The following is a 24,360-nucleotide window of genomic DNA, read 5'->3' as shown; positions in this document are numbered from 1 at the left end:
CTTCAGTCACTCAGCACCCATCGAGGTGGGACCTGTTCCTTTCCCTCCCTGCAGTTGAAGCTCAGAGAGACTTAGTGGTCTGCACAAAGTCAAAAAGCTAGTAAGGAAAGGAACCAGGATTTGAGCCCACATCTGTCTGACTCTAAAGCCTGTGTTGCCCAGGGATGGGTCCCCCTGTGAGGCCTACCCAGGAGCGGAGCCTGGAGGTGTGGGGCATTGAGGAGGAGTTGGAGGCATAGCTTGGGTCACCAAACAGTGGACTCATGATGTCCAGAGATACTCTGGGAGACAGCGGGTCCCTTGTCGAGCTGGGTGAGGCTGGCACTGGCCTGGTCCCCTGGCAAGCCAGTGTGAGCACTGCACATACAGACTCTGCCCTGCATCCCCAGCAGGGCAAGGAAGATGGGTATGTGTGGTATGAACTTCATTTCTCTCACTTGCTTGGTTCCAGAATATCGGGGCAGTGCTTTCTCCTCCCAGTGAAAGTCTGGGTGGGAGAGTTGCTTTCTTGTTTTAGGGCTTTGAACAAGGCTGAGTGCCACCCCCCTCAAAGCTGAAGCAAACCGCCAGCATCACCAGTGCAGGCGGAAGGAAAAATGTACCCTTGTTACCATAGAAATGCTTGTTCCGCGTGGATGCAGCCGTCATAAATCCCTGGTGGAAATAGCTGGCCGGGGAAGTGGTGGGGGGAGAGACGTAGGATGCCTGGCCTCGCCTCTTTGCTCCCCTCACTTCATCCGCTACAAGTGAAACGTTGACTCCCTCCATGGGCAGTTGAGGAAGTTCCTACTTAAAAAAAGGCCGCCCATCCTACCCATTCCTTTATCTCCAGGAAGGCTGCTCCTCTCCTGGAAATCTTGGTTTCACCATCCAAGGCTTTTAAAAATTCTGCTCTGAGTAATGTCCCCCAAAACTCCAGGACCAAAGCAAGCCACTTGTGGCTAGCTGCTCCACCCAGCGCTTTCCTCACCTGGAAACTGAACTCGCCTGTTGCACAGGTGGCAGCTGGCAGAGGTGGGGAGCAGGGGACACTGGACATAACGTGCTCCTCCCATTATCAACCCCTTCTGGCTCAGAGCCTTGGGCCCAGCCTTCATGTCAGGCTGTGCTAACTCTGGATGCTGTGTCCCTCTACCTCAGCCAACTGACCTAGTTCTCTGAAGGCCATTCAGTGGGTCCCCCTCTTACCAGACTGGGCTTGTCCAGGCCCCTTGGCTGCTGAACACAGTTTAAATGTGGATATGCGTGTGAGAGCCGGGGGTTGTTTCTGAGGCCCCCTGGGCTGACTGAGGACCCTTCTCAACCACTGCTGCGTTTCCTGGCAGCCATGGCTTTAGTCCATTCTCGTGGGCTCCTGAGACACCTAAGTTTGTCCCAGCCCACTGAATTGTTTCTCAAGTCCCTACGCAGCTCAGATCACCAGTGGCTACCCTAAGCAGAGCCCAGATCCTCCTGCGGGAGGGGGAACCAAGCTAATCTGCAGACCCTGTTTGCTGAGGGAGCTGGTGATGGGGTGGGTGCCCATGGACAGGCCCAGCCTTTCTGAGTTTCATGACTTTCAATTTACCTCCAGGTTGGAGAGAATCTCTAGCATCCTTTCATGATGGAATTATTGTTATTATTTTGAATCGGTAACCTGGCTCAAATATCAAAACTATACAAAAGGTACACAGTGAAAAGTCTCACTCCTTTCCCTGCCCCCATTCACCACTTCCCCTCCACCTACCAGTTTCCACACCAGTAATACTACCACTCTTCCTTCTTATGCATCCTTCCAGAGTTTTTTGTCCTGATTTTTTTTTTTTTAAATTCTATTCTTTGTTTACCCCACCCTTTTTGTAATCAAAAGGTATCATGCAGTCAAACTGCTCTGCATCTTGCTTTTGGAGACCTTTCCGTTATTAGTTCCTGGAGATCATTCTCATTCTTTTTCAGAGTGGCATAATATTATACTGTACGGATGTGCCGTATTTACTTAATCTGTCCTCTATTGATGGACAAGGGGATAGTTTCCAGTCTTCTACTGTTATAACAAAGTAAGCTTGATTCTATCTGTAAGCTAGATTCTCACAAGAGGGGTTACTAGGTCAGAGGTTATTTGCAATGTTAATAGATAGTGCCACATTGCCACCGTAGGGGGTCTTACCAATCAGCCCACCCTCCAGCAAGGTCTGAGAACATTTAGTAACTTCCCAAGTCCCTTCCCTCTCTATCTACCGATGTCTCCTCTGTTCTAAATTGGTCTCCTTGGAATGGTTAAATCAGTAGGTAAGGAGTTTGTGGGAGGGGCCCTATAGGATTCCATTAGCACTCGTGGTCTCCAATCCATGTAGCATTTGTTGAGCCCCGTATCTTAATAGACTTTAGGGGCATGTCAGAGACTGGTGAGGGAGTGTCCCAAGGCTTGTCTGGGCTGTAGTTCACTGCTTTTCCTTGGGAAGATGGTGCCAGACCTTGTCAGGGTGGGATGTCCACAGCAAGGTGCTAAAGTTAAAATTATTTCCACTCCTGCCCACTCCGAGTTGCAGTTCCCTGAGCCTTGCTGTCAGTTGGATAGGATGACAGAGTAGAAAGGGCACCCTGGGCTCATCCGGTATCATAGCTCCAAAGGCCACTGGAAGACCAAGGTGGGGAGTGAGAGGATCATGCTTGTTGAGTCATGTCTGTTCCTCTGTTTCAATTCATTCACCCAAACCTTCCCATCCCAACCAATGACCAAAAAGAGTGTGGATTTTTATCAATTAGTATGTGTTTTTCTGATGTGAAGTGATCCGAATGACGTCAGGGCTGTCTCTCCCCTCTTCTGGGGCAACCAGAGTGGCTGCGGGTGGTGCTGGGAACCCTGAGACAGGGGCTCCTGAAACCTTCACGTCACGGCTGGGGGACCAGGGCCCAGACAGCTCAGTTAGAAGGGGGAAGATTTCGGCTGACTCGGTGCTTTGGCTGTGATGGGCGTTTCCTCCAGGGGCCTCTGTGTGACCTTCTCCTTGGAGAAGGGTGCTTGATGGTCTGTGAGAGGGCCTCCTGGGGAGCACAGACAGCTGGAGAGCTGGGCATTATTGCTGATAGCTCTACAACTGCAGTTCTGAATGTGGTGTTCTCTGTATGTGGGGAGAGGCCAGGGGGATCTTTGTACTGGCATGTCTGTAAGTGTCGATCAGTGGAAGTGTCTGTGGTTCCACTCAACCCAAAAGTCTTAGAGCAGGGTTTTAAAACTTTCTGGGGTCAGATACCCCTTTTAGAAACTAAAAGCCAAGGATCCTTTATCCAGAATAAAAACACTCACCTAAGCGTGCAGAAGCAGACCAGTGGTTCTGTGTGCAGTTTTAGGGGGTCTCGAAGGTCCAGAAGCCTATCAACAAACCCTCTTAGGAGAGTAATTCTCAATTGTATATTATCAGTGTTATTATATTATTATTTTGCCTACACACTGCACACAGTAACGTGCTCCTTCCCTGTGGGTGACAGCCCTGTGGGAATGGGGAAGGACTAGTATAGTTTGAACTACTACTGGCTGAGGAGCCCATGGAACCAGCTTAGGAATACCTGGCATAGAGGGTCATTTACTTTGCTTGGAACATAGAGAGTTGAGAGAGATTCTTCCCTCTGCGGACGTTGCCTGGCACCTTGCCCGGGTTTCACAGAAGGAACTTAGGGGCCATGGGGTGAGTGGGGGCACTGGGTGTGTTGTTTGGGCTTCTCTCAATATTCCCTACTTGCAGTAATTGCTGAGGAATGCCTCCGCTCACCCCAGAGAACCCCAAGGCCTGTGCTCACAGTCTGCCTGGCAGGCTGGGTGAGGCCAAGCTGCTGCCTGCATCCCCAGGCTCCCCAGCCTGGCTACACGGGCAGTCGCCTGGGGAAGGTGGGAAAGCTAATGACTCATTATCCCGGCAATTAGTCACGTCACCAAGGCACATGATTCTCTGCAGGACTGGTGCCACCTCCTGCTGCTCTGGCCTTGTTCAGTGCTGCTTTTCTCCCACTCTGATCGGGGAGTGCCACCCCAGGAAATAGTCACCACCTTCTTCCAGCTGTGGACTTGTAGCTGCAGCAGCCCCAGGACCAAGAGACTAGGACAAAAAGGTCACTCACCTATGTACCCCAGGGCCACGCAGGACCTCCAGGGACCAAGGGGACAGCCATGGAGGGGAATATGTGGACACTTAAGCAAAGATTCCCCCACATGTCCCATACACACATGATACCTGTGGATACATCTGTCTGCGTACGCATGTGCTCATCGATATATGAACATGCCATGAAGGAAAGGCTGCAACTTGTGAAATAAAGTCCTCCGAGGCCTGAGCTCCCAGGAGAGGGAGGGGGTCCTGTCTTGTTTCCCCTTCCCTGGGATGCTCTCAGTGAACTGGCCAGCTTCCACATTGGCCCCAGGGACTCTCTAACTTCTTGACCTCAGTACAAGAGAGAGCCAAACAAAACTCTTTTATAGGACATCAGTGACTGTCTGTCAGTAACAATGAAGGCAGAAAACAGGCGAGAGCCTCTGTTTTCAGTGATTATTTCCTAAGTTCAGGTTTCACATTCTTTTTTTTTTTTGGCTGCACTGTGTGGCATGTGGGATCTTAGTTCCCCGACCAACGATCGAACCCACGCCCCCTGCAGTGGAAGCACAGAATCTTAACCACTGGACCACCAGGGAAGTCCCCAGGTTTCATATTCTAACAACACTAGTCACAGTAAGCTTGATGGGGCCTCAGTTCCCCTGTTCCTAAGAGAATGACACCTCCACCCACCTCTGGGGCAGCCTGTGATCCTCTCTCTAGTGTGTCCTCGCCTCTCTCTGCCAGTGAGAGGACTTGCGAAAACCCAGCCCTTACAGGTTAGCCATAGAACAGGATCTCGACAAAAAGAGGTTAGGAGTCAGGAACCGACTTGCATCAAGGGCCTCCGGCATGAGGGGTTTGCGTACTTCATCTCGTGTAACATTTCACACCAGTCCTAAGAAGTCTCCCCCGTTTCACAGATGATAAAACTGAGGCTCAGAGGATTAAGTCACTTACCCATGTTTTCCAGAAGTAGTGAGTGGCACCACGCTTCAGACCCTGTTCTGACTCCCCACCTCCAGCACAATCCCTGTAAAAAGAGTACCTGTGAAGTGAGGGGAGACCTCCTCCCACCTGTGGGCCCCCACCCCCCAACACACCTGGAGGAGGGGAAAGGGGCTGGGCCAGTGTTTGGGGCCCTGTGTCTACACCCAGCTCTGCCACTATGTGACTTCGAATCAGCTCTCTTCCCCTTTCTGGGCCTTTCCTTCCTCGGCTGTAAAACAATCAGCTTGTCCTCAATAATGGCCAAGCCCCTCCTTCCCCCACACCTACACACTAATTTTTTTAGAATCTGTATGTGCCCAGGGCAGCTCCCCACCCTCCCCCACCAAGCCCTTCTTTCCTTCCTATGGGGCCTGTCTGCTGAAAGCAGAATCCAGACGGAGAGAGTAGGCCTAGCCCCTAAAAACATGAATGAATGAAGGGAGGCCCTCCCTGCACGGGAAGTAGAAATCCCTCACTGTCGGCTGCAGGGCTCATCAATAATTCAGGGCTGCTGTCAGGTCCGATCTCTGCAGTGGCTTCATCAATGTTTCAGCTCCTTCTCCAGAGCCTCGTTCCTTAGCAACCACATCATCTCTGCTCTACAGGAGGGCTGCCAGGCTGTGCGCTCCCTACATCCCCTGTCCTGTAGGTGCTGTCCGTGCTTGCCCTCGTGGGCAGGGGGTGGAGCCACCCATGCCAACTGGCACTGGCAGCTTTGTCCTCAGAGCCTCAGGGCGATGCTGCATACAGGAGGCACGTACATACCAGATGAGAGAGAGGGACAGGGACGGTGTGGCACAGCAAAGCCCCTGCAGGTCCACCCTGGGCAGGAGCGGGGAGGGGCCCGCGGGAGAATTTTGGAGAGAGGTCAGGGTATGTCTCCGTGGCCTGTCTTAAGCCCGAACCTCACCCCCTAGTCTTAGCAGAGCCAGGGCCTGCCCTCGCCTCTCTGCTCTCCATAGGTATGGGGGAGGGGAGTGCTTCTGTCTCTCCCGCTCTTGCCCAGGCTCAGCTGCTGCTTCCCTTTGTGGCCCAGGTGCGGTGGAGGCTTGCCTCCTGCATCAGCTGAGGCGCCGTGCCGCCGGCTTCCTGCGCAGTGACAAGATGGCAGCCCTGTTCACCAAGGTGGGGAAGACGTGCCCGGTGGCTGGGGAGGTTTGCCACAAGGTGCAGGAGCTGCAGCAGCAAGTAGAGGGCAGGTAAGCCCTGAACCAGCCCCTCCCATGCCTCCCTTCTGCTCTTTCCATTTGCTGTTTCTTGCAGGGCCTCACCTCTTGGATGACGGGCCAGCCTACGGGTGGGGGGGTGGCCCTTTCAGGCACAAGGTCCTGCCCACCACCTCCAACCCCCCGTCCCAGTCAGTCCTCTGGGTGCTTGTCTTGCGGCTCCAAACTCCGCTCCCAGTGCCACCAGTCAGATGAGGCTCACCCCCAAGCCCTTACACTCCTGAAGCCCACCCCTCTTTGCAGGAAACCCTTGGCGGGCAACCAGGAGACCCTGCAGAGACAGGGCTCTGCCAGCGGGAAGGCCCCAGCCCTCAGCCTGCAGGCCTTGAAACACATATGGGTGCGCACAGCGCTCATCGAGAAAGTGCTGGACAGGGTCGTGCAGTACCTGGTGGAGAACTGCAGGTGACTGCCCCTCCCTGAGCCCACCCCTCCCTGTGCTTGACTGCCCGCCATGGTCTATAGGCATGTGCCATCCCCCCGTAGCATCCCGAAAGCAGAGACCACACCAGGCACCCCACAAAGCTCAGTCCTGGTGGACTCATTTCTTCTTGGTAACTGACATGAATTTGATCCTTGTGGGGATGTATCTCCTTGGTGAGCTTAACGGCCCTGGAATGAGTCCTGGAGCCCCAGTGGTCACCCTGTCTGTCTCTCCCCTGGCAGCAAGTACTACGAGAAGGAGGCGTTACTGGCAGACCCTGTGTTTGGCCCCATCTTGGCCTCTCTTCTAGGTAAGCCTAGTAGCAGACAGGCCTGCGCTGGGCCAGTGGGGGCTCCAGGGCAAGTGCTGAGGGGGCACCCCCGAGCTGGCTGTCCCTGTCTCCACAGTGGGACCCTGTGCCTTGGAGTACACCAAGCTCAAGACAGCCGATCACTACTGGACCGACCCCTCGGCTGATGAGCTGGTCCAGAGGCACCGTATCCGGGGTCCCCCAAATCGCCAGGACTCCCCTGCAAAGCGCCCAGCCCTAGGAGTAGGTGTCACTCTTCCCCCCCCTGTGCTCACCCAGGATATGCCCCTGGGCCTTTGGGGAGGAGCAGCTGGGCTGTGTGCTCCTGGCAGATGTAGGCTGGGCCTTGGAGATGCCCAGGGTAGTGGCCACCCCAGGAGAGCCTTTTCGCCACACTGGCGCTCACATAAATGCCAGGAGCACAGAGCTGGTCCGTGGCTGAGAGCAAACTGGGGACAGGAAGGACCCTTGGGGTCAGCTAGAGAGGGTCTGCATGGAGGCCTAGGGCTGACCCCCACGGCTGACTTCCTGGGGCTGGGGGCTGAGCCGTGACTTTGTGCGCAGATCCGGAAGCGGCACTCAAGTGGCAGTGCGTCGGAGGACAGGCTAGCCGCCTGTGCCCGTGAGTATGTGGAATCCCTGCACCAGAACTCAAGGACACGGCTGCTCTACGGCAAAAACAACGTGCTGGTACAGCCGGTAGGAGACCCTAACGCCCGGCCCTCCTCTCCCTTTTCCAAAGGCACCAAGACCTCCAGCCACATTCATCCCTTTTCCCAGGGTCTTGACTAGAGAGAAGGGGGAGAAGGGCCCCACCCCCTACTTCACTGTTTCATAGCCTCATGCCCAGCCTTGAGCTGGCAGGAGCCAGGAATGGCATCTGCTCTGGCCAGCTGAGAACCAGGCCGTCCGGGAGTAGGAATGTCAGCCAGCAGGCAGGGTGAACGCCCAGCTTGGGTATGGCTGGCCCGGACACGCCTGGCATCCAGGAGGCTGACAGGACAGAGCCAGCGGCCCCAGGCCAGCCAGGGAAAGGAGGCACCCGCATCTGCGTGTGGCACATGATGCCCCCTACTTCCTCCCGGCCCCCAGTCCAGGATCCTGTGATTGGCCTGGCCTGGCCTCCCTGCCATCCCCAGGAGCCTCTCAGGCCCTCACCTTCTCTGTCTTCTGGTGTGTCTGCTCCCTGTAGAAGGAGGACATGGAGGCTGTCCCTGGCTACCTCTCCCTGCACCAGTCTGCAGAGAGCCTAACTCTGAAGTGGACCCCCAACCAGCTCATGAACGGGACTCTGGGGGATTCCGAGCTGGAAAAGAGGTGGGGGCTTTGGGACTTCCTCCAAGGAGCCAGGGAAGGGAGTGGGGGCTTGCTCCCGGGCGGGGGATGGAGAGACCCAGCCTGCTCCAGGGGGCAGGCCTCACTCCTTATCCAATGCCAAGAATTGCAGGGAGAGGCTGCCTGGACAGGTTCCCGAGCTCTCTAGGACTGAGCCGGGCCTGGGCATGGAGAGGTTTGCCTGAGCCAAGCTCTAGGCAGCTGAGACTGCCAGGCTCTGTGCCATGAGGACAGCGTGGGGCCCAGAGGGACAAGGTGGCTGGCCGAGGTCACATTCTTGGCTACGGTCAGGGTACTAATAGTAGTATCCTGAATACTACTATTCAGGGTAGTCTCACGGGTGTCGGGGCCGGGAGATGAAGAAGGCGGGATGGCAGGTCTTGGGACACAGCGACACCAAACTGGTTCCTTTCCAGCGTTTACTGGGACTACGCCCTTGTTGTGCCCTTCAGTCAGATTGTCTGCATCCACTGCCACCAGCAAAGTGAGCCTCCCCTGTCCTGGGCACAGGGGTGAGGGGAGAGAGCCTGCGCCGTGCACGGACCTCCTGTCCCCCTCCTTCCGTCCCCACGCTCCCACCCCACTGTCCTCCTACCCAGCCTCACTGGCCCACATTCACCCCCCAGAGAACGGCGGCACGCTCGTGCTGGTGAGCCAGGATGGCATCCAGAGGCCACCACTGCACTTCCCGCAGGGGGGCCACCTGCTGTCCTTCCTGTCCTGCCTGGAGAACGGGCTTCTGCCTCGAGGACAGCTGGAGCCCCCACTCTGGACCCAGCAGGGGAAGGTACCTCAGGGCTTGGGAGGCTCTGGGTGAGGGGATGTGTGGGGTGGATTCTCCGCCCACCTGCTGGCCTCCCGTCCTTTCCCCACGCAGAGCTCTTAGGAGCAGCCTAGCTGGGTGGGGGGCGGGGGGGCCGTGGATTGGACCCCGCCCTGGGCAGGCTGACCACCCGCCCCTCTCCCCGCAGGGGAAGGTGTTCCCCAGGCTACGGAAGCGCAGCAGCATGCGGTCCGTGGACGTGGAGGACGTGGGCTCGGGGCGGGCCACCGACTACGTGTTCCGGATCATTTACCCTGGCCACAGGCACGAGCACAGTAAGTGTCCCAAACGTCATTCGTGGAGGAAGAGAGAGGTGGGGGAGTAGTGTCACCCAGGGGGCCGCAGGCAGGGTCCACTGCCCAGGCCCGGTTAACCCAGGCAGGTCTTTACTCAGCCTCTCACCAGACCTTCCCCCCCGGCAAATCATCCCTCAGAGAAGTGGCCTCTTGTCTACCTAGCTGTCTTCTCCCCACCTCATGACCCCAGGCTCTTGGCTTAGCCGATCCAGGTGTCGCTGTACAATATTCTCTTGGTCATCCTTTCATGCCCTGCCCCAGGGAAAAAGTGTGGTGAGACTACACATAGAAGGTGGAGAACTCTTGGTTTCTTTTCAGCCTGCCACCTGACCCCCCCACAAGGCGGCCAGGGTGCAGGGTCAACGCGTCTTTATAGATGGTGTAAATTGTTCACTGACTCTGCTAGAGCCAGAACCCTCCCCCAACCAGCTACTGATGAGGGGAGCATTAGCAGGAGTAGGGGGGCGTCTGGGGTGAGATTTGGAGCTGCAGGGGGAATCTGTGGCGCCAGGAGTTGAAAGGCGGCTTGGCCCTCGTGGGTCCTGCCCCACCTGGACATAACCCCTCTGGGCCCCAGGGGGCTTGTCCATCGGCATCTACCGACACACGAGCTCCCTTTCTGGTCAGAGCACTGCTGCTGCCCATAGGTTTCTCCAGGCCGGAACGGCTGATCTCGGGGATAAGGTCAGGGAATTTGCCAGCCCAGAGCATTTATTGCCAGCCAGACCACTTTCTCCCAAAATGTGCTAACTCGTGCCAATAAGTTGTCGGCAAGTTGTCTCCGTATTAGTGGACAGATTGCCCAGACTGCAAACACACAGCCACAGCGCGAGTTCCCTGTTACCAGGCTTGGAGGGCAGGAGACCTGGGGCCCCCTTCCCTCCCAGGTGTGCCTGATGAAGAGAAGGAGACTCAGCTTTGGCCAGAACGTGTTTGCAGACCTGGCATTTAATCTCAGGCTCTTGCTTGGCTCAGATTTTGCAGCTTCCACTTGCCCTCTTCAAGCCTTGGTACTTCCCAGTTCCGGTCACTTCAAGGAGCTGAAGCCCAGCGGGGTGACTCAGGCTCCTGGAGAGCAGCTCTGGGAAGCCCTTAGAAGGTTGGGTTTATAGTCTGAAGCGGGGGATTTGGGGTAACCCTCAGATGTGGTTCAGCTTGACCACGACAAGAGCCGAAGAATGATTGGGATCCATCTGCCAACAGTCATGCCCAGCCTCAGCCAGGGCTGGGGAATCCCTGTCTTTCACTACCCTGGCGCCCCCATCAGTTCTCTCTCTTCTGTTCTTCCTAGAGAGGGCATCCTCCAAGAGTGAAGCTCTGTAGCTGCCGCCGTGTCCTCACCTTCTTCCATGCTTTCCCCAGTAACTCATCAAAAGACTCTCAGGTCCCCCCTTCCCCTCTTCCATGCCCTGCAGGCTCAAGGTGACCCAGACTCCATTCTGCTCTCCCTAAGGAGGGAGTGCGGACCCTCCTGCCCTGGGACTAGGGTCCTCATGCCTCTGCATCTCTGCTATTCTTTTTGAGCAGTCACTATTAACTACCACCACCTAGCGGCCAGCCGCGCGGCCTCGGTGGACGATGATGAGGAAGAGGAGGATAAACTACACGCGATGCTCTCAATGATCTGCTCGCGGAACCTCACAGCTCCCAATCCGATGAAAGGTTTTTATCCCTCCCCCTCTCCCTGAGCCACCCCATCCTCCCACCCCACCCCCCTCCCTGGGCCCACCTGCCACCCACCGCAGGGGCTCAAATGGCAGTGTTGGCATTATGGGACTTGCACCCAGGAGGCAGATCAGGGAGGGTGGAAGGAGGTGCTGGCAGGAGGGGACAGTACAAAATGCAGTTGACTCTGGGCTCCCCATTGAACGTGAGGAGAGGGCTTTGCACCCGAGAGGGAAGAGACTGACTAGTGGGAAGGTCTGATTATCTGGTTCCCTGTTGGAAATGAATGGCTTTCTGAGAGCCCTGTTCCCACTCTGGAGGGGTCACGCTGGCAAACCCAGGACAATGTCTCTTTCTTTCTCTCCTGCTGGCTGGGAAGACGGGCCCTGTGCCTCTGACTCCTGAGTTAACGGAAACAGGACAGAAGTACCAGGCCCCTCTTCAGCAGGGGTAGGGGCTGGACAGCTCATGGGGACAGGAGTCACCTGTGGTCAGGTGATGGGTCAGGGTCACCATGGAAAGAGACCCAGGGCTCAGTTTACCCAGCTGACACTTTAGCATGAAATCTAGAAATATCTGTGCCAAGGGTATAAGACAGGTGTGTTCCTGCCCCCATGGACCTGACTCCAGGGTTACCAAGGCCCCCTCGCTGGAAACGACAGGACAGTGCCCACAGCTCCTCTGTCCACCACTCATCTTAGCGCAGAGCTAGACTTGTAGAGAGGGACTGGTCAGGGGACCAGTGAGGGCCAGGCCCAGGTGCTCAGGGAAGATTGCTTCTGAAGGGCTGAGGCCACCTGTCTTGGAGTTTAGGGGAAGCTCCCCATCCCCACCATTCCCATGCCACAGGTTAATTTCTTTTTTTTCATTAAAAATATTTATTGTCCATATAGGAGCTAGTGGGAAAAGCTTCATCTCTCTTTTCTATACTCTAAGAATGACCAATTAAATGTATAATCCCCAACCTTTTAGGAGACGAGGGTAGCGTTTATACAACAAGTAGGAGAAGAAAGTTAAGACACCACTGTCCAGAATGAAGTGTCAACCCATCTCTATTTCATCAGACCTTAATGCAAACATGGAACCCTTTGATCCAATTGCCCTACCAAAGCACCTTGGTGCAGGGGGCATGACTGCTATCCATAGCCACATCCAACTGCAGACATTATAGCCAATGCTCGGACATCAATAGATTTCTATTAAATACACACACACACACACACACACACACACACACACACACACAAAACACCCCTAATTTCAGCTTCTTTTAAATATTGGAACATTGAATTTGTGAGGCAGATTATTACAGTAATATCTTCCAAGTTGTTTATGCCTCCCTGAATTCATTTGAATAATTCCCTACCATTCTTCTAATTAATTTTTATTTTTAATTTTTTAAACCATTTTTTAAATTGAAGTATAGTTAATTTACAATTTTTTTTTTTGAGGCCACTTGGCTTGTGGGATTTTAGTTCCCCAACCAGGGATTGAACCCAGGCCCTTGGCAGTGAGAGGGAGGATCCTAACCACTGCACCACCAGGGAGTTCCCTAATTTACAATGTTGTGTTAGTTTCAGGTACACAGCAAAGTGACTCAGTTATATATATATATATATAAAAATATATATATTCTTTTTCAGATTCTTTTCCATTATAGGTTATTACAAGATATTGCATATAGTCCCCTGTGCTATACAGTAGGTCCTTGTTGTTTATTTTATATATAGTAATATATATATGTTAATCCCAAACTCCTAACTTATCTCTCCCCTGCGCCCCTGGCCACAGATTAATTCCTTCTCCCCTTTCCCTGCCCCTACAGGGGGCGTCTAGGAATATGTGACACTCTCCTTATGCTTCCACAAAATTCTACCAAAGAACCCAGTTCCTTAGCTCAGCCACCAAGCTTGTAATGGGCAACCAAGTCCACGGCCTAGAACACACCTAGCACACCCTCAACACAACTGCCAGCCACCCCCTTACCCATCACATTCCTGTCCTGCCTGCCCTCCCTCCCAGCCCTTCCAGTGGGACCTGCAGGCCAGCTGGTGGGAACTCGGGGGAGCCTCCTCACTTGTCATGTTTTTTGCCTGCCACCTGGTTCCTTGCAAACCTGGGCTTGAGGCTGATGCTTATTTCCAGGTTAGCTGACTTGGAGCCGTGTGGGGAAGCTAAGTCAGGAGAGCCAGGGAGCCCCTTCTCACCCCACAAATTATAGTCAGGCTGGAGGCTGTGGGGGGCGGGAGTCCCAGTAGAGCCCCTAATTAGTGGACCTGGAGACAGGAAGCCATCCCTGGCTGCTCTTAGAGCTGAGGCCTCCAGGGTCAGAGAAACTTACAGGGTCCAGAGGCCTCAGGGCTTGTTTGGGCATCTTCTTGGGGAACTCAGGGGTCAGACCGACCCAGTGTGTAGCCCCTGGGACCCCAACACTTGAGAAAGGGGAGGAGGTGTGGAAGCAGAATCAGCAGGTGGCTGGGGAGATGGCGTGGGAGCCCCCATCTCCGCTCCAGTCCATAATGACAACACTGTTGAGTCCGTTCTGCTCGCCGTTGCTTTCCAGGCCTGCAACATGCTTGACTTGTGCATGTGAATCAAGTGGCGGGTGTCCAGACTCTCCTTCCCCCCTCCCCTCCTTTTCCCGCTGCCTCCCCACAGAGCAGAGATGCTGTTCACTCTAATTCTGCTCCAGGCCAGGCACCTTTCACTCGGAGTCTTAGGGGCTGTGGGGTTCAATCACCCTAATTGTTTTGCTTCAAACTTTCCTCACGCTCAGAGGAGAGAGTCAGAGTCAAAGCTGGCCCAGCAGACCCCCGTCCAGCCTGCTGCCCCTCGCCCAGTCACGCCAGAGCTCCAGCTGTCTGCACTGGGTTAATTCAGAGATTCAGTGTTCAATGCTGGCTGGTTCAGCTCCTTCCTGGAGAATTAAGGTGAAGAGCATTGACCCAGGAGACTTGCCTTGGTTGGGCCCTGCTTTCTGGGCATGAACTTGTTTCCCTGTGTGCCCACCCTCTGCACCTGGCAACCCCCTGCCTGCCCGCCTGCTGCCTGCTGCCTACCTGGCTGGGCCTGCTCCTGCCACACACACCGCCCGCCGCCCGCCCCCCCCCCCGGCTCCTCCCACCACTGGCCTCTCTCCTGCCTGCTGCAGGGGCCTGAGCTGGGCTCCTGCCCCATCCCACCTGCATTTGCCCCCTCCTTCTTCTTCCCAGAGTATCAGGCATGGCTTGCAACCCCTCACTCCCAGAGCCGCAGCCCCTCCACACCAAGTATGTTCCTTAATTTGCCTCCTGGTGGAGCTGAAGGGCCAGATATCTATAAAAATCCCAGCCGTGGGTCTGGGAAGAGAGCCCTGGGGCCAAGACAGGGCAGCCCCTGAGGGGACTGGAGGGGGTCAGCTCAGCCCTCCCCACCAAGGCACACCCAGAGCTGGAGTCTGACTCCCACAAAACCCAGGCCTAGGTCTGCTCCAGACTCATAGCAGGCCAGGGCCCAGGCCATAATTCGCAGAAAAGAACTACTGCTTGAAAGAAGTCTATCACACACACAGCTCTCTCCCTCTTTTCTTGTCTTCTTCACTCTTCTCTTTCTCTCCCTCCTTCCTGGCGTCATCTCCTGGCCCTTTCACTTTCTGCCCTCACTTTGCTTCATCTTTGTGGCTCACTGGACCTGCCAGAGTGCCCCACGAGCAGTGCCTGCCCCACGTGGGCCTTCGAAGCTCTCAAGGGTCTTGAGTTCTGATTCAGACTAGCTGGGCCGGCTGAGGAGGCTTGGTCTGCTGTGGTGTAAAATTGTCCAAGGAGCTGTCTTCTGAGGCTGCACCGGGCACATTCTTCTGGATGGTGGAACTGCGTGCCCAGCTGCCACCCTCATCCCCACAGTGGCCTGGCAGCCCTGGAAACTTTGCCCTTCCTGCCAGTTCACCTGTGTGTTTGCAGGAGTCCACCACGCAGTGCAGTCAGGCTAGGCAAGGATGGAGAACTCACCCACTGCTGCGAACTTGGGGGCACCTGGCCTGGGCAGGGAGCACTGCTCCTCCTTAGCCACTGGCCGCCAGGTCTAGAACCCTCAGGGGGATGAGGTCTGTGGACCAGGACTGGTGGCTCAGGGGTCCTTCAGGGGCTTTGATCAGTGGACGCTCCTGGCATGGGAAGGTTCAAAGTTTGCAATGTTCCAGGCACCTTCCTGCACATCCCAGAGTTTGCCCAAGAGGACCAGGCTGAATCCTGGAAGGCCAAGCCAGCTGGCAGCATTTCAGAGAGCTCAGGCTTTTCTTGTTCCTTCTTTTTTTCTCCTCCCTCTAGAAAAACAAGTGTCTATTCCATTGCTTATAGCAAGATGGAGAGAATAGACACAATCATCCATGACTCAGTGAAAGTATCTTACCACGTTCAGAAAGACTAGGTGGAGGCTGGGAAGTATCAGGCGCCCTCTCTCTCCACCACTTCCAACTCTGGGCTCTGGACCCTGGGCCAGGCAGGCACCACCCCCTGTGGTTTTCCACCAAAGGGTGACTTCATGCTGCAGCTCTGGGCACAGAGGTGGGCATGCTGCAGGGTACTTGGGGGAGGAGACCTGCCGGGCCCTGACCATGGCCCCCTTCCTGCCCTCAGATGCTGGCGACATGATCGAGATGCAGGGCTTTGGACCCAGCCTGCCAGCCTGGCACCTGGAGCCCCTGTGCAGCCAGGGCTCCTCCTGCCTCTCCTACTCCACCAGCAGCTCCCCCTACGTACCCCCCAGCCACTGCAGCTGTGTCCCCGACCGGTGAGTGGGTGTGTCCATCCGTGTGTATGTGTCAGTCTGTCCTTTGGGGCTGTGTCACTTGCCTGAAGGGTGATCTCTAGTTGGACACACCTGGGTTCGAATTTCACTTCTGCTCCCCATGTGACTTTGACAAGTTGCTGAGTCTCTCTGAGCTTCTCCATTTCTGAGCCTCAGTTTCCTCATCTGTAAGATGGGAATAATACCCCCTTCTCCCTAAGGTACTTGTGAGGACTGAACGAGGTATATAACCCACGTGAGTGCCCAGAGCTGTGCCTGGCACAGAGCAAGTGCTCAGTACCTGGAGCTCCCCTTTCCAAGGTGGACCTGGATCCTGCCGTCAGGCTGCCGTCTGAGGACACTCGGCAGGCATCTGGGCATCTGCCACGTGCCAGGAACAGTGTGTGAATGGCATTTGTGTGAGGGTCATGTGCCCACACTTGATGCTTGCCGACGGCTTTTTCACCAGTAACTTCATTTTTCTACCTGTTGCACCTGTTGACCCTCAGATGGCCCTCTCCATTTTCACATGAGGAAACCAAGATTCACTAACATGAAGTTAGTTGCCCAAGATCCCCTGGGTGGTTGGGGGCCAAGCTGGGCCCCCAGCAGCTCTACCCAAGGTAGCTGGCAGGGCCAGGGAGCCCTTGACATGCTTCTGGGTTGTAGATCCTGCTCCCTGCACCACCTGCCCTCTGAGCCAGAAGGTCCTTCCTTCTCACTCTTCCCTCCAGAGGAGCAGCCCTGAGTCAGGTTGATTCCACAGGTTGCCCCTCAGGCTGCTGTGTGAGAGCATGAAGAGGCAGATCGTGTCCCGGGCCTTCTATGGCTGTGAGTGTGGGGTGAGGTGGGGCCGCAGGGGGTGGGAGCAGGGGCAGGGGGAGGCACCGGGACAGAGGGTCACGGCCTCCCGGCTCCCCCCCTCCCCACTCCCCCCCCACAGGGCTGGCATACTGCCGCCACCTGTCCACGGTGCGGACCCACCTGTCAGCGCTGGTGCATCACAACATCATCCCACCCGCCCGGCCACCGGGGGCCTCGGGGGGCCTCACCAAGGACGTGTGGAGCAAGTATCAAAAGGACGAAAAGGTGCACGCTCTGGAGTCCCAGGGACCGAGGCTGGCTCGAGGGGCTGGGGGCCAGCAGGGAGAGCGGACCAGCCTGCTCTGTGAGTGGCCTTCACAGACCACATGGGCGTTCAGGTAAAAGGTGGTCCAGGGTCAGAGGTGACAGGCCAGGACTGATGGCCTTGGAGTGCCTGGGTCAAGGTAGAGTCTCACAACTAGGCCTGTGGGTTTCCACAGGAAGGGGACTGGACAGGAAGTCCATTCTGCTTCTGCATTACTCCACAACCTTGAGGAAATCTCCTCGTCTCTCTGGGCTCCTTTTCTGCCCTGGAAGGAAGCAGGGTTGAAGCAGATCTGCATCCAGCTCTAGTCTGGGGGCAGGGAGGATGTGCCGGTCCCAAAGCCGGGTTTGCCTGGGTTTCAGCAGAGTGACCAAACGAAGCACTGTCCCCAGCCCCAGCTCTCAGGGCCTGGGGTCGCCGAGCTGGGCTGCAGAGACTGCAGGGGCTGCATAGTCTTTCCTCCCTGGGTCCCTCAGAACTACAAGGAGCTGGAGCTGCTGCGGCAAGTTTACTATGGCGGCGTGGAGCACGAGATCCGCAAGGACGTCTGGCCATTTCTGCTTGGCCACTACAAGTTCGGCATGAACAAGAAGGAGATGGAGCAGGTGAGGGGAGCCTGTTCCCCATGGGGATAGGGAGATGGGGACCCAGGCCATGGGAACCAGGGAGGGGGGGGGCCTCAGAAACCTCAGCCTCTTCCCAGCCAGAAAGAAACAGGGCAGAGGAAGACGTTAGCAGGGTGGCCCCACTGTCTTCACCCCGAGGCCCGACCCTGGTCTCCAGCTGTCCCAGGAGGACAGCTGCAGAGGAGGGCGTGGTGCACCCCTCCCGCCATGGTCACGCTGTGGTCTGAGTACAGGTGGACACAGTGGTGGCAGCGAGGTACCAGCGGGTGTTGGCGGAGTGGAAGGCCTGCGAGGTGGTGGTGAGGCAGCGGGAGCGGGAGGCTCACCCAGCTACGCTCACCAAGTTCTCCTCAGGCAGCAGCATCGACAGCCACGTGCAGCGCCTCATCCACCGAGACTCCACCATCAGCAATGACGTGAGCCCGACGGGACCTGGGGGCCGGGGGCGGGGCCACCAGCGCTGTAGGCCTGACCTCTAGTGATCGCTGGCAGTGGAGCCCTGGAGAACGGCTTAGTGTGTCTGTGTCTCATTTTCTTCCACTGAGAAATGGGATGACAGTCCCCTGCTGCCCACTTCTCTGGGTGTTGCAGGAATAAAATGACATGGCGCGCTGTGTTCTGTTCTAATGGACCAGCAGAGGAGGATAAATTTATGGGGAATTAGGGAGGCTCTCCCTCTTTGTAGAGAGACCCGAAGGCTAGGAATGGGCCTCCCTAGGTTCTAGTCCTAGGTCTACTAGTGACAAGATGAGTGACTTCTCTTCGCATCTCTGGGCCTCAGTGCCCCCTCTCAGCTCTACTGTCCTCTGATTGCAGAAGCTTCCACAAGAGCTGTTGGCCAGAGACCAGGGGAGCACTTAACAGCAGTCCCACCTTATAGAGTTGACTATGCAAAGCCAGTTCACAGCCTGTGTGGTTCTTCTGGCCTCACCCCTGACTTTTAGGTGAACATCAAGTCCCAAACTATGGCTGCTGGGCCCAACCAGAACTGATCAGTTTCAGTTTTCAGGACATTGTTTCATTAACTTAACGTTTTTTCTTTAAAATTGCCTCTTTAGATAGTGTATATTCTTGTTACTTAACTCCTTACTAATACTAACAGAGAACTCAAGTTGGAGCAAGACTTAAAGAAATATAACTACCAAGGCACACTCTCCTTTCCATGGGCTTTGTTCTTAATCCCCTATTTGTGAACATACACTCTTTCTGCTTTGGGTTTTGTAAAATCCTGAGTCTGTACCAGTGCCCCAGCTGCTTAGCTTATGCACTCAAGTAGCCTTTCTCACTGGCACTATTCTGAGGCTCTGAATTGCCTCAGAATCATGGCCGTACCTGACACTAACCCAACAGTGCTTCATGCTTCTTGCCCAAAGTGAAAAGTCTTTTTAAGCATTCCCTTCCCTACATAGTCCAAACAGAAAAACAAAACGAAACAAAACTGTATGTATATGTCTCTTCTTTTGCCTGTGACTTATCTGTGGGAGTGTGGACTGTTTCAATCAGTAGAATATGTTTCTTTTCACTTCTTACCTCTCCTCAGTTTGTCTGCAGCTAATATAACCGATTAGGTACTTGCTAGAGAGGTTTCCTGCCTTGTACAGAACATTCAGTACTGAAAATAAGGAAGAACTCATTTTTCCTAACACCTCCAGTCTGCCGCATCCATAGGCTGTCCCAGAGACCACACCAAAGACACTATGGAAGCTGTCCTGACCCGAGGCAGCCTCATGACTTCTGTGTTTGTAGAGTGACACTTAATGCTGGCCATCGAGTGTCCAGGCCTCCGGTTCCCCTTCTTCCCTGCAGCAGCCGCAGGAAGCGCTTCACACTTTTTCTCACCAGTGTGAGACCAGATGGGGCTGGAGACGGTGTTTTCATGTTTTCCTGGAGCCTGGTCAGCTGGGTCAAAGGGGGCACTTGGCACCCGGCGGAGGCAGTGCTAGAGGCCATGGGGTGGGAGTGGGGGTGTGAGGAGACTTCTCCATCCCTCTCAGTTCTGACCCAGGAAGGAGATGCTGAGCTGAGGGACGGTGCTGGAGTGCAGGTGTGAGCCCCGCCATCTTCGCCCCCACCAGGTGTTTGTCTCTGTGGATGACCTGGAGCCTCCAAGGCCCCTGGGCCCCGAAGATCCCAGACCAGAGCCTGAGCAGGGGGCGGGGGCCGGGCCCACTGGCACCACCATGGTGGAGCAACAGTCGGTGGAGTTCGACTCTCCAGACTCAGGACTGCCTTCCTCCCGCAATTACTCCGTGGCCTCGGGCATCCAGTCGAGCACAGATGAGGGCCAGAGCATGGGCTTTGAGGAGGAGGACGGCGGTGGGGAGGAAGGCTCTGACGGGCTGGTCCCTGCAGCCCAGGTCTCCAAGCCACAGGCCCCCAGCCAGGAGAAGGCCTCGCGGGCCGGCGAGCTGGAGGCCGGGGAGGAGCTCGCCGCCGTGTGTGCTGCTGCCTACGCTGTATGTGGTCGTTCCCCAGGCACTGCTCTCAGCGGCCCCAGAGGCTGGGGATAGGGGCTGGTGGGGTGGAGGGTGGGGTGGCCTTGACTGTCCTGGAGGGAGGCACTGCACCCATCTCTCAGCAACCCCAGAGGACTCTGTTCTCTGAGTCCCCTGGTTCCCTGCCTTTGCTGCCTTCCTTTGTTCGGGCATCACCTCCAGCCCCCAACTCACCCCTGAGGGCCCTCCGCTCCTCCAGATAGAATTACTGGACACCGTGGCCTTAAATTTGCACCGCATAGACAAGGATGTGCAGCGATGTGACCGCAACTACTGGTACTTCACACCCCCCAACCTCGAGCGGCTCAGAGACATCATGTGCAGGTGCCACTGTGGGGCTGGGCCCGGGGGGAGGCAGGGACCCTGCCCCCTGAAAGGTTAGACCCGGCAGCGCCCTGCTGCCCTGCCCTGTCCCCGACTCACGCTCGGCTCCCTCTGTCTGCTGTGCCCCCCACCCCACCCCCTCGTCATTCTCGAGGTCTTTCAGATCCCAGCTCTGGCCGTGCTTCTCCAGGAAGCCTTAGAGGACCCCCACCCAGCATGTCAGGTGGTGATGGCCTGTCCAGTCTCTCTCCCTGAGCCCCTGAGGGCCTTGAGGACAGTGGCTATGGGTTGTTCGCCGTTGTGCTCCAGTGCTTTAGGGTCACAGAAAGTCTGACCTCTGGGGAGCAGGCTGCTCTAGGGGCCGTCTCCCCAGGAGTTCCTGAGGGGAGGGGAGGATGGCGCACACCCACAGTGACTCTCCCTGGCGTTTCAGCTACGTGTGGGAGCACTTGGACGTGGGCTACGTGCAGGGCATGTGCGACCTGCTGGCGCCTCTCCTGGTTGTCCTCGACAATGGTGAGGAGGGGGTGTTGGGATTGGGCCTGGGCTGACCCAAGCTGGAGAAAGGAAAAGGGGACGGCATGTCTTCATGGGTGGGCATGTGAGCCAGCCCTGTCCCCCTGCGGAGTGAGGCTTTGGGGTCTCCTGCCTTGCCGGCCTCACGCCCACCTCCCCACAGACCAGCTGGCCTACAGCTGTTTCAGCCACCTCATGAAGAGGATGAGCCAGAACTTCCCCAACGGGGGTGCTATGGACGCCCACTTTGCCAACATGCGCTCCCTCATCCAGGTGAGGCCGGCAGCAGCCCGGGGGCAAGTGACCGGGCAGCGCTGGGCTTGTTCATCATCCACGGGGAGGCCGGGGAACACTCCCAAAATGTTTTTTACGTATAAGCTTAGTTTCTTTCATTAAAAAAAACCCCCACCATTTTCAACCTTACAAATTGAGGAGGAGTGTCAGTGTGCGAACGCTTACCCTCGTGAAAGTTCTGGCGCGTAGAGCGGTTGATGATGAAATCACCCAGAATATGGCATCATTCCAAAGAGTACATCCCAGAGAGACAGGTGGGGCTGCAGAGTGCAGCCTGGACGGGAGGGGCGGGAGCAGCTGCCAGGCGGCCAGGGAGGCACCGCGGAGGGGCCTGGGGGGAAGGGCGCTGGGGAGAGGCAGCACCGGTTCAGTCTGGCTTCCGTTCTCCACTCAAACCAGATCCTGGACTCAGAGCTGTTTGAACTGATGCATCAGAATGGAGACTACACCCACTTCTACTTCTGTTACCGCTGGTTCCTGCTGGATTTTAAGAGAGGTAAGAGGCGGGCTGGAGAGTGGGCCTGGGGTCAGGGGCGGTGGGAGATCCCTCTTCCCCGAAGTCAGTGGTTCTCAACCCACACTGTATTTTAGAACCCCCTGAGGAGCCCTGGGCCCCACCCAGCCCCAGACTTCCTAAGTGTGGTGATTTTAAAAGCCATTAGGTGAGTCCACAGTGCAGCTAGGGTTGAAAATCACCCAAAGGCAATGGTTTTCAGAACTGTTTTCGAACCAAATCTTCCTGAGCACCAAGGCCTATAAAAGGCTGCTCTAGTGCGACGTGGCCTCTGCAGGAGGCCAGTGTACAGGAACTACGAGGGAGAAGGTTGGGGCCTTGGCCTGGGGCACGGAACTGCTCTCCTGGCGCGGCTCCTGTGGTGGAGAGAGTCCCAGGACTCCGGCCCCTGGAGCGCTGTCTCGGCACGAGGCTCTGTCCAGAGGCCTGTGGACAGCCAGGCCCAGCCTCAGCTCCTCGCTGTCCCCAGAGCTGCCGTATGAGGATGTGTTTGCTGTGTGGGAGGTGATCTGGGCAGCCCGGCACATCTCCTCGGAGCACTTTGTTCTGTTCATCGCCCTGGCCCTGGTGGAGGCCTACCGAGAGATCATCCGTGACAACAACATGGACTTCACTGACATCATCAAGTTCTTCAACGGTAGGAGCCACTCGGCCATGCCGGCTGCCTCAGCAGGGGCGTGGGGGCCTCCACTCCTGGCCTGCACAGGGTTTGGGGGGCCCTCGGGAATACTGGCCCCTGCCCCATAAGCAAATGTCAGGAGTCCAGGTGGAAACGGAGCAGGGTGGGCAGTCCCAGGGCTCCTCCCAGACTGCTGCCCCCGCTCAGTTATCCATGTTTCCCCCAGAGCGGGCTGAGCATCACGACGCCCAGGAGATCCTGCGGATCGCCCGGGACCTCGTCCACAAGGTGCAGATGCTCATAGAGAACAAGTGAGGGCTGTGGCCAGGGGGCAGCAGCCCGCCAGAGCCTGGGCTCTGGGCCCCTTTGGTCCCACAGAGGGAGGTGCAGGGGCGGCACAGCCAAGACTGCCCCAGCCCCCAGCCAGCCCACCTGCCCAACTGTATTCCTAACAAAGCGCTTGTGAGCCTGGGATCGGACTCCGGGCAGTGCTGGCCCTTCAGGGCGAGTCAGGGGCCAGGATGCCCTCAGGTCTGGACCGGGAAGGGAGGGGTCAGCCTCAGGGAATGGCTGCCTTGGGGGACACTTACCCTGCTCCCCTCTCAAACACCTGGGGATAGTCCCACTGCCACTGGCAGCCCCAGCCTGGACAGCTCCCCGTGGCCTCTCCTGGGGCCCTGTAGAGTTAGGAGGGCTGTAGTTGCCTGGACCCTACCTGGGTGGGTCAAGGGGACTCTGTGCTGTATCTCTTCTGAGCGTCCCCCTGCAGGCCCAGTGCATGTGCACGCACCAGCCCCAGTTAGAGCAGCCAGAACGGCTGCCAGTTTGGGTGTGTGCCCTGGGTGCAGGAGACCTGGGCTGCATTCCAGGCCCTCCCCGAGACTGCGGGACAGCCCAACAACATGGGCCCTGGGTGGGAGCAACCCACCTCAGCAGCACTGCCACTGCCTTTGGCCACCTGAAGTGACCCCATGCACCCCCCCCCTCAGCCTATACAGTGCACCCATGTGTATCTGTACAGTCTCACTCTTACCACCCTGCTCTTGCTTTATGCATTAGATGCATCCCCCAAAACTGTGTATCAGTGATGCTTTTGCCAGCAGAATGACCTGGAATGTGGCAGAAGCACTTGCTCTCCAGGCTGATTCTTTAGGGAGGCAATCCTGTCATGGCCTCCTCTCCGGGACGGGCTCCAGAGCTTGGGGCAGCCCATTGCCTATACCAGGCATCTGCTGAGTCCCTGAGGTGGAGGGGAGGGTGCTTGGATCTCCCCAGCTTGTGCTTGGTGAGAAGCAAGGCTAGCTCTTCCTTCCACATGCTTCTCAGGATGCCGAGGACGCTAGGGACCCACAAACCCCCTTAGAGGAGCCTCACTCATGGAGGTGCTAGGAAGGGCCCAGCTCCTGACCCCAGGCCTAGTCACACTGCTTGCTCTGTCATCCCCACTTCCCATCCCATCAATACATGCAGGATAGGCCTTGTTCTGGGGCCAGGAGGCCACTCTGCCACAGGGGTTGGGCCTGCCCAGCTATCACTAAGGTCTGGAGACTTCCTGCATTTGAGAAACATGAGAAAGGGCCCAGCTACCCCTCTGCATCCAGCACAGTCTCCCCAGCCCAGCCCTGCCCCGGGCACTGCACCACCTGTTTGGAGGCCAGCCTGCCCCATTGCCCACCCACCAGGTGAGTCCTTGGCCTCCACCAAGCACAGTGGCCGTTGTGTGCCTGCCTTAGTGACTCAGTGGTTTTTTGAGGAGCAGAGTGTGTATGTTTTTTGGCTCAGAAACTATACTCTTCAATGTAACAGACCAATAAACACAGCATTTGGCAATGCTTGAAGCTCTGGTGGCTATTTGTGGGCTGGCACTGGACCGTCAGTGACTGTTTGTGTTGGGGAATTCTGTAAGCTCCGGATTGAGCGGTAAAGAGGGCCAGCCCCACAAGGCA

General features: G+C 56.5%; 1 protein-coding gene across 2 annotated transcripts in view; it reads left to right on the top strand.

Annotated features, from left to right (window-relative positions):
* The window catches only part of SGSM2 (small G protein signaling modulator 2), a 36,327-nt gene extending 12,075 nt beyond the window's left edge, over positions 1-24,252 (top strand). Inside the window, exons 3-24 of one of the 2 annotated variants that reach the window (XM_061174859.1) lie at positions 6,091-6,253; positions 6,524-6,685; positions 6,947-7,014; positions 7,112-7,257; positions 7,579-7,713; positions 8,207-8,331; positions 8,766-8,833; positions 8,976-9,136; positions 9,321-9,447; positions 10,996-11,130; positions 15,747-15,900; positions 16,664-16,728; positions 16,841-16,986; positions 17,503-17,631; positions 17,886-18,068; positions 19,728-20,108; positions 20,347-20,471; positions 20,905-20,987; positions 21,151-21,260; positions 21,681-21,777; positions 22,265-22,432; positions 22,641-24,252. In XM_061174859.1, the coding sequence (XP_061030842.1) occupies positions 6,091-6,253; positions 6,524-6,685; positions 6,947-7,014; positions 7,112-7,257; positions 7,579-7,713; positions 8,207-8,331; positions 8,766-8,833; positions 8,976-9,136; positions 9,321-9,447; positions 10,996-11,130; positions 15,747-15,900; positions 16,664-16,728; positions 16,841-16,986; positions 17,503-17,631; positions 17,886-18,068; positions 19,728-20,108; positions 20,347-20,471; positions 20,905-20,987; positions 21,151-21,260; positions 21,681-21,777; positions 22,265-22,432; positions 22,641-22,729 (3,020 nt within the window). In that variant the 3' untranslated portion in view covers positions 22,730-24,252. The remainder of the gene's footprint in view (positions 1-6,090; positions 6,254-6,523; positions 6,686-6,946; positions 7,015-7,111; positions 7,258-7,578; positions 7,714-8,206; positions 8,332-8,765; positions 8,834-8,975; positions 9,137-9,320; positions 9,448-10,995; positions 11,131-15,746; positions 15,901-16,663; positions 16,729-16,840; positions 16,987-17,502; positions 17,632-17,885; positions 18,069-19,727; positions 20,109-20,346; positions 20,472-20,904; positions 20,988-21,150; positions 21,261-21,680; positions 21,778-22,264; positions 22,433-22,640) is intronic. The other variant, XM_061174860.1, reaches the window with a different exon arrangement.
* Positions 24,253-24,360: the final 108 nt, after the last annotated feature.

This window comes from Eubalaena glacialis, chromosome 19, assembly GCF_028564815.1.
Source record: "Eubalaena glacialis isolate mEubGla1 chromosome 19, mEubGla1.1.hap2.+ XY, whole genome shotgun sequence".
NCBI classification, from domain to species: domain Eukaryota; kingdom Metazoa; phylum Chordata; class Mammalia; order Artiodactyla; family Balaenidae; genus Eubalaena; species Eubalaena glacialis.
This window is presented reverse-complemented; position numbering and strand designations above follow the sequence as displayed.